At 39.1% G+C, this 12,109-nt stretch overlaps 1 protein-coding gene across 9 annotated transcripts in view; it reads left to right on the forward strand.

Moving 5' to 3' along the window:
• The window catches only part of OPA1 (OPA1 mitochondrial dynamin like GTPase), a 93,263-nt gene that overhangs the window by 33,831 nt on the left and 47,323 nt on the right, over window positions 1-12,109 (forward strand). For all 9 annotated transcript variants that reach the window (XM_084987528.1, XM_021070063.2, XM_021070065.2 and 6 more), the window contains 10 exons: window positions 3,682-3,762; window positions 3,895-3,969; window positions 4,289-4,360; window positions 4,444-4,543; window positions 4,879-5,009; window positions 7,522-7,594; window positions 7,693-7,765; window positions 9,143-9,258; window positions 10,380-10,444; window positions 11,578-11,654. In XM_084987528.1, the coding sequence (XP_084843654.1) occupies window positions 3,682-3,762; window positions 3,895-3,969; window positions 4,289-4,360; window positions 4,444-4,543; window positions 4,879-5,009; window positions 7,522-7,594; window positions 7,693-7,765; window positions 9,143-9,258; window positions 10,380-10,444; window positions 11,578-11,654 (863 nt within the window). The remainder of the gene's footprint in view (window positions 1-3,681; window positions 3,763-3,894; window positions 3,970-4,288; window positions 4,361-4,443; window positions 4,544-4,878; window positions 5,010-7,521; window positions 7,595-7,692; window positions 7,766-9,142; window positions 9,259-10,379; window positions 10,445-11,577; window positions 11,655-12,109) is intronic.

The raw sequence follows: 12,109 nt of genomic DNA on the forward strand, positions 1-12,109 counted from the left end.
CTGATTATAAGAGAAATGCAAATCAAAACTACCATGAGATACCACCTCACACCAGTCAGAATGGCCATCATTAATAAGTCCACAAATAACAAGTGCTGGAGGGGCTGTGGAGAAAAGGGAACCCTCCTGCACTGCTGGTGGGAATGTAAACTGGTACAGCCACTATGGAGAACAGTTTGGAGATACCTTAGAAATCTATACATAGAACTTCCATATGACCCTGCAATCCCACTCTTGGGCATCTATCCAGACAAAACTCTACTTAAAAGAGACACATGCACCCGCATGTTCATTGCAGCACTATTCACAATAGCCAGGACATGGAAACAATCCATATGTCCATCAACAGATGATTGGATTCGGAAGAGGTGGTATATATACACAATGGAAAACTACTCAGCCATAAAAAAGAATGACATAATGCCATTTGCAGCAACATGGATGGAACTAGAGACTCTCATCCTGAGTGAAATGAGTCAGAAAGACAAAGGCAAATACCATATGATATCACTTATAACTGGAATCTAATATCCAGCACAAATGAACATCTCCTCAGAAAAGAAAATCATGGACTTGGAGAAGAGACTTGTGGCTGCCTGATGGGAGGGGGAGGGAGTGGGAGGGATCGGGAGCTTGGGCTTATCAGACACAACTTAGAATAGATTTACAAGGAGATCCTGCTGAGTAGCATTGAGAACTATGTCTAGATACTCATGTTGCAACAGAAGAAAGGGTGGGGGAAAAACTGTAATTGCAATGTATACATGTAAGGATAACCTGACTCCCTTGCTGTACAGTGGGAAAATTAAAAAAAAAAAAAAAAAGAAATCCATAGGAGGCACCCTTCGGGCAAGAACAAAGATCAGGAGTTTGTGGCTTGCCTGAGGGATGTTGACAAAGGAACAGTTGGATGTACAAGTTTGGAGAGCTGTCTGGGCTAGAGATAAAAATGAAGGAGTCATAATCAGACATCTGAAAGTGGTATTTAATGCCCCCACCCTACTGAATAAGATAAAAACCTAGGGAGTGAGTAGAGATAGAGAAGATGTAGGACAAAGGTTGCTTCCTGGGCACTGCCAACAGTAAGAGGTTGAGGGAAGAGGAAACAACAAAGGAGCTTGTGAATGAGCAGCCAGAGTGATGGGAGGGAAACTGGGACAGTGCAGTGAGCATATCCAGGGGGCTTGCAGGGGCATCAGCTGTGAGGTCAGATGCTGCTGATAGATCAAGGAAGACACCCTGACAGAACCGGTCATTCATTGAATTTGCCGGTGGAAGCAAGTAGGTAAAATACAAGGACATTTTCTTCTTATTGCTTCCAGTTCCTCAGTGAAATAAGAAACTAGATTTATCAGCTGTTAAGTAGAGGGGAGGAAGGTATTGAAGACAGAGCTAAAAGACACATGTGAAGACTCCTAGGCACGTGGTGACTCTAGGAGTGAGTTGACAAGTGTACTTGAGAAATTGCTAGTTGAGAGAATTGCTGAGTTGTAGTGAAGTTCCCATGAAGGTCTATGGACATAAATCTAAGGGGAATCTGTGTGTGTGTGTTGGTGTGGGTTTTAGTTCAGCTGCTGGGTAGCATAGGTAGGTATAGAGTGATTGGAGAATTGGAAAATTGAAATGACCAAGAATGAAGGCCAGAATAGTGGTAGAAAGTGAGGCAATGGGAGTTCCCATTGTGGCGCAGCAAAAATGAATCTGACTAGTAGCCATGAAGATGAAGGTTGGATCCCTGGCCTCACTCAGTGGGTTGGGGATCTGGCATTGCCATGAGCTGTGGTGTAGTTCACAGATGCAGCTCAGATCCAGCATTGCTGTGGTTGTGGTTAGGCAGGCAGCTGTAGCTCTGATTAGACCCCTAGCCTGGGAATTTCCGTATGCCATGGGTGTGGCCCTAAAAAGAAAAAAAAAAAAAGTGAAGCAAGAAGGCTGAAGCTGCAATCTTGCAGAAATAAAGTCTGTTTAGAACTGCAATAGTCTGGTATGATTCTTAAAGAATACATTTTGGGAGTTCTGACCCTGAATTCAACCATGTTATGTGAAGATAGTTTCTTTTTCATTGCTTTCTGTTACTGTGTGAATATACAGCACTTTATAGATCCATCTTATTATTAACAGGCATTTGGAATAATTCCAGTTTAGGGGGAATAAATGAACTGACTAGCCTTATATCATGCTCTGTAATCAACTGTAGAAACACTGTAAACCTACCTTTTACACTAGCACCCTAATTGTAGTGTCTGTGGCTGATACTGTATTTTAGGGAGGAGTTAGTTCACTTTTTCTCCTGGCAGACAGACGTCATGGACAGATTTCTTTTTTTTTTTTTTTTTTTGTCTTTTTGCCTGTTCTGGGGCCTTACCCACAGCATATGGAGGTTCCCAGGCTTGGGGTTTAATGGGAGCTGTAGCCGCTGGCCTATGCCAGAGCCACAGCAACTTGGGATCCGAGCCAAGTCTGCAACCTACACCACAGCTCACGGCAACGCCAGATCCTTAACCCACTGAGCAAGGCCAGGGATCGAACCCGCAACCTCATGGTTCCTACTTGGATTCGTTAACCACTGAGCCATGACGGGAACTCCCAGTAGACAGATTTCTTTGAAATAGACAAGGGTGGTTTCTTTCCAGTTTGCCATTAATTCCTCCAGTATTTACCAGGACTTCTCCTTGGTGGACTCTGAACTTCAGATTTTTGTCTTCCCTTGAAGAATAAGATTGCCAAAATCTTGATTTAGCATTTTTAACCTCTTTAGCAGCTTCTATCTGCTTTGTTCTTAATGTGCAGATCCCTTAAAAGGAAATTATGCATAGAATGTAGAGCTTAGTTTTTGGAGTTTCAATTCTGAATCTTCTTTTTTCTCTAAGACCATGGCACCTCAAATTTCAGTCTCAATAACCCTGAAATCCCGATTTTGTCTCCTTTACGCAGTGGGACTTCTACAAGTTTTAGCTTTTCTCTCAGGTGGCCCTGTGCCACAGATCAGCAGATGCCCTGGGGGGAAAATAGCTGCAGGAATATCCCCCTAGCCCACCCCAAAGCCTTTGGGATCTTGGACTTAGTCCAGACTGCTCTTCTGATGAGCCTTCAAACAGCTGGCTTTTGTTTGTTACCTTATGTATGCTTAGCTAATCTCAGTAGAAGGAATTGTATTTTAAAAGTGAAATGGATCCTTATAGAGAAGCTTGAAAAGTTACAGTTTGACAAGTTAAGAAATGTGAAGTTTTTAAGTTCTCATGAAACCACTGCAGTTGTTGGGGAATTTCTTGCACAAATGTCACTCCTTTAGTGAAGGCTGCCCTAGTTCTCCTTAGTATCGCTCTCCTCTGTGGCATCCTAGGTTTTGTTACACCGACTTACTATTTCTGTGTATGTTACCCGCAGTATCTAGCAGAGTCTAAACCAGGAACAGTCAGTTCCTTGAGTTCCTCCATCTATAATGTCTGACACAGTTAGCTCTCAATAAATAGAGGTCAGATAGATAAGTTGTTCTTTACCTGAATTTGCCTTTGAAGTGAAGTGCAAGATTTCCTTTTAGTTTTTCAGGTTTTGAGATGGATGGTTTTGTGCTTCGTACTCTTTGTATAACATTGACTGGGAAATGAGAACCATGCACTTCACTGCTGTGGGAATTAATAGGAATTGTAAAGAGTTGTCTCAATTTTCTGTTAATTGCAGGTGACTTTGAGTGAGGGTCCTCACCATGTGGCCTTGTTTAAAGACAGTTCTCGGGAGTTTGATCTTACAAAAGAGGAAGATGTAAGTAGAATTCATATGAGGTTTATCAAAATGTGTAACTTCTTATAACCTATGTAAACGTATAAAAGACAACTAAATGAAATATTTGCTAACTGGAGATTTTCTTAGGATTTTGTTGTTTTCCATTGATAGCTTGCAGCATTAAGGCATGAAATAGAACTCCGAATGAGGAAAAATGTGAAAGAAGGCTGTACTGTTAGCCCTGAGGTAAGTGTTGAAATTCATTTCAACAATATTTTATGGAAATCCAGTGTTTATGATTTGAAATCATGATATTGGCATTGATGTTTAGATTTCAGCTGTTCCAAGATACATAGCCCTTTTCTTTATAATAATCCAAATGATGTATTGTTTTATGGGTAATTTTCTAGAATAATTAGTCTTAGGATCAGAAAAATTGTAACTTTTTCTGAGCTATATATCTGAATGGAGGAGATATAGAATTTTCAGAATATGTGTCACCGAAAAATTCCTAACAAGCTGCCTCCCAAAATATTTTTTTGGATTCCCCCCCTCCCCCAAACAGACCATATCCTTAAATGTAAAAGGCCCTGGACTACAGAGGATGGTGCTTGTTGACTTACCAGGTGTGATTAATGTAAGTATATGCAAAACATGTGTTTTATCTTATTCCTATTGTGGAAGACATTTATAATGACATTTGAAACCTTTTTCTTCAAGACTGTGACATCAGGCATGGCTCCTGACACAAAGGAAACCATTTTCAGTATCAGCAAAGCTTATATGCAGAATCCCAACGCCATCATACTGTGTATTCAAGGTAAATCTTATCAAAAGATTGTAATTGCAGTAATATTCTTCTTTATTTAACAATCCAAGCTTTACTCTAAATATGCATGTTTCATAAACGTACAAATTGTGTGTTTTGTCCTCTCTAAATGTTCATTTTATTAGTAAATAGATTTGGAGTTAGTGATATTTTGATAAATTTCACTATGTAGGCATCATAGAAACTTTTACTGGCCAGACTTTGTTTTCATAACTAAAATATTAAGAAAAATTTTCTTACTATAATATAGACACAGGGATATAGCTTGTTGAAGTTTTTGAAACCCACTTTGTAACCATTAAGGTGTCATTTTTCAATTTTTTCAGATGGCTCTGTGGATGCTGAGCGCAGCATTGTTACAGACTTGGTCAGTCAAATGGATCCTCATGGAAGAAGGACAATATTTGTTTTGACCAAAGTAGACCTGGCAGAGAAAAATGTGGCTAGTCCAAGCAGGGTGAGGGCAAGTTCTTTATTTGGAGAGAATAGAGCCTTTGTACCAACTTTAGCTATGACAGGGACTGGTTGGGGGGGAAAATTTCCTTGTGAAATATGAGCAATGGGATTTTTCTTGGTTCTTAAAAACAAACTATTGTAAAGTTATAGTAAATTAAGTACAGTTTTGAGGTAAAAGTGGAATTCCACAATTGTAATAAGTTTGTTTCAAATACTTAAAACTGCTAACGTTGTTGCTCTTAAGTCATTTTGTAAGCTGACAGTCTTTACCCTCATTTGCAATATTTTTTGCTTTAGTTTAAAATTTTTTTAGTTGATGTTCATAAATTAATGTAAAACTATGGACAGTTTAAATTCCTTTTGGACTTTATTCTACTTTTTAAAAGTTTTTACTATTATTTATTTTCAATGAAACATCACCTTTCCTAACTGATGAAAGACTGTGTAGCAGATAATAGAGAAGGCGTTCGATGGGGTATCAGGTCCAGCGTTCTTATTCATGCTCTACCATCAATTGGCTACACACGTCTTTGGGAAAATCTTATTTCTGCATCCAGACAGTGCACAATCCAGCCTATTGGTCTAGTTGATCTCTAGACTGATTTCTAGATTGGTCTGGTTCATTAAAATGACTTCTGTGACTTTTGTACCTGGTGTTCAGTGGCCCTTCCATCCTCTTCTCTTAACAAGGAAAGAGTTTTATTTCAGGGTAGCATTGTATATAAGTTTTATTAGGGCATGCTTTCTACTTAATTGTAAAGGCATAAGGTGAAAGTGGATAAAAGTGCACAATCTATAGCCAGATTATTTGGTTTCAAATGCACTCTACAGTTTGCTGGCTGTGTAACCTTAGGTAAGTTATTTAACTTTTTCAGTGCTCTAGGCCTCGTCATATCTGTTGGGAATGAAGATATTAATGGTACTACCTCATAGGTTATGAAGATTTATTGAGTTAAATACTTGTAAAGTGGCTGAAATAGTGCTTGGCTCAAAAGTGTTATGTAAATGGTGACTATCATGTTGTTATTATTATATCTTCATCCCCCAAAGAGCAAGAGCTTCAGGTATAGAAGTACCCATCCCTCATGCTACTGCTTAGAATTTCTCCTTTTCCCGTCTGAAACTTTGTGAGACTGTGCCTCCGTGATGGGGGCTCCCAAAGTGGAACACCCCTAGGTTGATTCTCTTGAAGGACTTCTGGGATTCAGCACATAGTCATACTTACCTTAGATTTTATTATAATGATGCAAAGCAAAATCACAAAAGAAGAAGGTGCAAGGGATAATGTCTGAAGAAAACCAGGCTCACGTTTCCAAGAGTCCTTTCCCAGTAGAAATCCCTCCAGCAGGAAGTTACTCATCAGAGACTCAGCACCTAAGGTGGTCACGTAGGCACCCTCAAGTACGAAAAGTCCAGATGCCCAAAGGAAAGCGGATGTTCAGCATAAACCATGTTGATTGCACAATGAGTCTGTTATTTAGGACAAGCTTTATATCAATGTAGGAAATTGTTTACCAGTTAAGTTCCTGGTGCCAACTGAGGACAAACAGGCCTTTCTGAGGACAGCAGTCGCAGGCCTGCTCTATTAACTCTTTCCTGCGCAGCCTCCTGTGACCTTATCTTTAAGGGTAAGGCCTGTAGTGGCAGTATTGGTCCTGATGGAGAAGGGGAGAAGTGAGGGTAGAAGCAAATTTGCATTCCTCCCATCTCTCCTTGTTCTGTTCATTTCTTTCTCCTCTTCTGTAGGAGATTGAGTTTGTATTCCTTTAAATACAGTTGAAACTTATGTCAGTCTTTCTTATACCAAAGATTAGCTTAGGGACAGAACTTGTCTTAGAGGAGGGATTCTTACCTCAGTGTTAATCTGAATGGGCTTCTGGAAGTAGAAACTTTTATATTGTGTGGGGATGATTGATCTCTGTGTAAATGTGCATTTTTTCTGGGGACAGTCTGGTTTTTATTCTATTTAAAAAGGAGTTTTGGCTCTAAAAGAGTTGAGGACCAGTGGATCTTTTTTTTTTTTTTTAAGAGAATTAAAAAAATTCCAACTTTATTAGGATTTAGATATTTGGAGAAGAGTATGGGGAAATAATAATAGCAGCTACCATTTATTGAGTGCTTCTGCATGCCTGGCACTGTTAAGTATCATATTCTATTATATGACCTTTTAAACTACCATTTTGAAAAAGTTAAGAGGCTTGCTTAACGCTACATACCTATTAAGTGTTAAAGCAGAAGTTCAAACTAAGGCCTGACTCCAAAGCATTGTATACATTCCAAGTTCTACTTTTGGTACTTATGTTTTAATAATACATTTAACATAACAAAATTAAATGTATTTAATTTTCTTCCTCAAATAACAATTGAAATACATTATCAATACTTTTGTACAAACTTATATATTTAAACATATATGTGCAACATTACTAAATTTGCTTTCTAAATGAGATATTATGCTTTAAAACTTATGTAAACCTACGTCTCATGTTTATTTTTCCCACTTTTAAAAATAGATTCAGCAAATAATTGAAGGAAAACTCTTCCCAATGAAAGCTCTAGGTTATTTTGCTGTTGTAACAGGAAAAGGTATGCCAAGACAGATTACTACAGTTTTTGTTGTTTGTTGTTTTCAAATAATAAAGATGAATTTTCTTAGTGAGAACTTTACCATCATTTGTCCCTAGGAAACAGCTCTGAAAGCATTGAAGCTATAAGAGACTATGAAGAAGAATTTTTTCAGAATTCTAAACTTCTAAAGTGAGTGTCTTGTTTAAATATTGAAAGAATTTATAGTGAGAAAGTAGTTATCAACTATTTTTATTTATTTATTTTTTAGGGCCGCACCTGAGGCATATGGAGGTTCTCAGGCTGGGGGTCTATTCGGAGCTACAGCTGCTGGCCGACATCACAGCCACAGCAACTTGGGATGTGAGCCACATCTACAACCTACACCACAGCTCACGGCAACACTGGATCCTTAACCCACTGAGTGAAGCCAGGGATTGAACCTACAACCTCATGGTTACCAGTCGGATTTGTTTCCACTGCGCCACAATGGGAACTCCTGTTTTCATTTAAAAGTTTGTTTTGTAGCTGTCAGTTTATTTATTTATTTATTTTTTTGTCTTTTTGCTATTTCTTTGGGCCGCTTCCGTGGCATATGGAGGTTCCCAGGCTAGGGGTCAAATCAGAGCTGTAGCCACCGGCCTACGCCAGAGCCACAGCAACGCGGGATCCGAGCCGCGTCTGCAACCTGCACCACAGCTCACAGCAACGCCAGATCGTTAACCCACTGAGCAAGCGCAGGGACCGAACCCGCAACCTCATGGTTCCTAGTCGGATTCGTTAACCACTGCACCACGACGGGAACTGCAGTAGCTGTCAGTTTAACATTGAATTTCCAGAACTTTTCCCTTTTCCCACATGGTGATCTGTACCTAATAAACAAGTCCTCAAGCTACCATGACAGAGTTGAGGGCATTTGCTCACATGATACAGTACATACTGGCATAATAAACTTGCTCGTGGTACATGGGCACTAAGCAACAACTTCTCTTGCAGTATTGGGGAAAGTTGGAGTGAGGGGTGTGGGTGTCTTTAAATAGGTATTGGTAGAAATTAATAGAAATAAAACAGTGACAGAAAAGCGAAAAAGAAAAGCTAAAGGGCAACAAAATCTTACAACATTAAAGCATATAGAGAATCTCTTGAACTGGAAAATCGTGTTTGCCTCTATATAGTAGAGGAAATTAAGGCGGTCCTTGCACACGTAATCTTGAGTATTGTCTCTTGGGATGGGAGCTGGCAAGTGTGTAGAACTGTGCTGTCCAATGCAATAGTCACTAGTCTTGTCTGCTGACGTTTAATTAGTTAACATGCAGCCAAATGGAAACTTCAGCTCCTCAGTCATACTAGCCATACATTTCAAGGCCTCGGTAACCGCATGTGACTAGTAGCTGCCATGTTGGCCAGCACAGACACAGATTACTTTCTTCATCACAGAGAGTTCATTGGGAAGCCCTCGTTAAAATGAGTAATTCTCATTATATTATAACAAGCGTATTCCCAAACTTGGTGATGGTATTGTCCTTTCTGCCACTTTAACATACTTTAGCTCTGATTGTTGTTTTATAGGACAAGCATGCTAAAGGCACACCAGGTGACTACAAGAAATCTAAGCCTTGCTGTATCAGACTGCTTTTGGAAAATGGTACGAGAGTCAGTTGAACAACAGGCTGATAGTTTTAAAGGTAAGTTGGATTTTTAAAATAAGCTATCAAATTTAGAGATTTTATTAGCTGGCGTTCTTCGGCATCCATCAGATTCTTTAGTCCCTTTCTTTAACAGTTGCTTCTAAGTTAGTATGTAGGAAATGGAAAAATGCAAATATTCAGTTGTACAAGAGCAGGATTTTCCCTTTGAGAGGAAGCATTGCTAAGAACACATTACAAAGTTCAAACAGAAAGTTTGCAGTTGTATGTGGAAGAAAGAGCCTAGTCAACTATAGAGAACTCTGATTCCCCCCTTTTAGAGGGAGGAGAGGAAATGTGTTGGGAAGCAGAGTGGCCAGTATGCTTCAGCTACATTGTACTGATTCCCATGAACCTGAACTGTCCCATCCCATGGCTTTGCTTTCTTCCCTAGTTTCATTTGGTGGGAGCATACCTTCCTTCCCTTTTCTCATTGAAAGATCCTACCTATTTATCCCATTTAGTTCCTCAGCAACCTTTTAGGTATTATTCCCAGTTTACAGAAGAGCAAACTGAAGCAGAGGACAGCTTACCTAGGTAACACACCCATCGTCACTAAGTAATAGATAATAGGCCTGGATCTGAATCTTGGTGATTTGACTTCCGAGCTCACACTCCTAGTAGCTCTACTAAATTGCTCCAGCTGCGTGCTTTGTGGATTGAAAATGGGAAGCTACAGTCAAGGAGACTGGTTTATAAAACTGTCGCGATAATGCAGTTCTGAGATGTGAGCCCAGAGGGCTCAGGAGCTGGCGCACACTCAGAAATTCAGGTAAAGAGTTCCCGTGGCACAGCAGAAGTGAATCAGACTAGGAACCATAAGGTTGTGGGTTCGATCCTTGGCCTCGCTCAGTGGGTTAAGGGTCCAGCATTACCATGAGACGTGGTGTAGGTCGCAGACATGGCCTGGATCTGGCGTTGCTATGGCTGCAGCATAGGCTGGCAGCTGTAGCTCCAATTTGACCTCTAGCCTGGGAACCTCCATATGTTGCAAGTGTGGCCCTAAAAAGCAAAGAAAAAAGAAATTCAGGTAATATAGAAGATAGGTAAGCTAGCCTTTAACCACTGCATCTGGAACAAAAGAGAATCTTCAAACCTGTGCATCTTTCCTTTTTCCTCAGCAACACGTTTCAACCTTGAAACTGAGTGGAAGAATAACTATCCTCGCCTCCGAGAACTTGACCGGGTAATATTTGTGTACCTTGTGTAATATTTGTGTATCTAAGCCTTGATCGTCTTAGGCTTACCTTATACTTATATACATTATTTTGTATATACCTAATTTAACGTCATGCTGTAACAAAATGCATGTTGATGAGCGAAATCTGGTAACCTAATTTTGATTTTGACCGTAATTACTAATGTAGAGTTGCAAGGGTACATTTCCAGGAGCAGTTGTCACTTCTGCAATAATTTAAATTACTTATTACATAAGAAAAAGTAATTAGGGATCATAGGATATCAAAACAAATGATTAAAATTTTTCTGAGAAAGTGAAGAGCATTCTTTAAAGATCTTACAGAATTAACATTTATGTAATGTAACTTAAAAATTATACATCACATTTCTCCGTTCTGTGATGTTCTATACATCATCTTTTCACCGTTTACCGTGGCGAGATATACTCTAAGCTAGTGAGACTTCAGTATTGGTTTTCTTTGATTTTAAAATGCCATCAGCTGTAAAACACAGTAATTAGTAATTACTATTACTAATACACTAAACTAATATGCGTTGATAACTTTTTCACATAATGTTTATTACATGAAAAACTTCTCTGAACAAACGTGAAAAACTGTATTCAGAATTGAGTGAATAAGGTAGACATTTGTGTCAGTTTCTTTGACCTTATCTGCATATTAACATTCCTAAAAAAAGAGACTGGAAGTTGCTGTCATGACTTAGCAGTACTGAACCTGACCAGTATCCATGAGGACACGGGTTTAATCCCTGGCCTCACTCAGTGGGTTAAGGATCCAGCGTTGCCGTGAGCTGTGGTGTAGGTCACAGACGCAGCTCAGATCCCACATTGCTGTGGCTGTGGTATAGGCTGGCAGCTGTAGCTCTGATTTGACTCCTAGGCTGGGAGCTTCATGTGCTTCGAGTGTAGCCCTAGGAAAAAGAAAAAAAAGGAAAAAAAAAAAAAAAGAGAGAGAGGGACTGGAAGAGAACAGCATTACTTGTTACTTTGCATACTTCAAATCTTAGCCCAGCCAAGTAGCCTGTCAGAGGCCTTCCTTTTAGTTATCTCTGAAAATCATGATGAGGCAGGTTGACTATCTTATCAAAATCTTACACACTTGTATCTGTATTGCCTAGAACGAACTATTTGAAAAAGCTAAAAATGAAATCCTCGATGAAGTTATCAGTCTGAGCCAGGTTACACCAAAACATTGGTGAGTATTTGACCTTTACTCAAAGACTTTACTATATGAATTATAATGGAATAGTAAAATTTAGATTGATAAAAGCAGTTATTTATTTTAGCCTTGGCTCATCCTCCCAAATACTTAGCAAATAGATAAGAACATAAAAGTATGTCTTTTTGAAAAATCTAACCACTATTTCTAGTCTAACCATGTGAGTGTTTTAAGTACAATAAATTATGTATTTATTAAGTATCTCTGAGAAGAGATATTCTGAGAGATAGCTTTCTCCATGCTCTTTTTAAATCTTGATCCGTCTTAGGCTCACCTTATACTTAAATACATTATTTTGTTTCTATAAAATGATTTAGGTAAAAGTTTTAGCAAACTCTGCTTTAGATAAGTATCAGTCTATCAAAACTGGTTGCTATTTTGGATTATACGTAGAGATACATTATTTTCAAATTTTCATATCTCCGTAAGAA

The sequence above is a fragment of the Sus scrofa genome, chromosome 13 (genome assembly GCF_054392235.1).
Source record: "Sus scrofa isolate SSC_HxYL_T2T_F1_AM1 chromosome 13, Sscrofa_HxYL_maternal_Yorkshire_Landrace_v2.0, whole genome shotgun sequence".
NCBI classification, from domain to species: Eukaryota; Metazoa; Chordata; class Mammalia; order Artiodactyla; family Suidae; genus Sus; species Sus scrofa.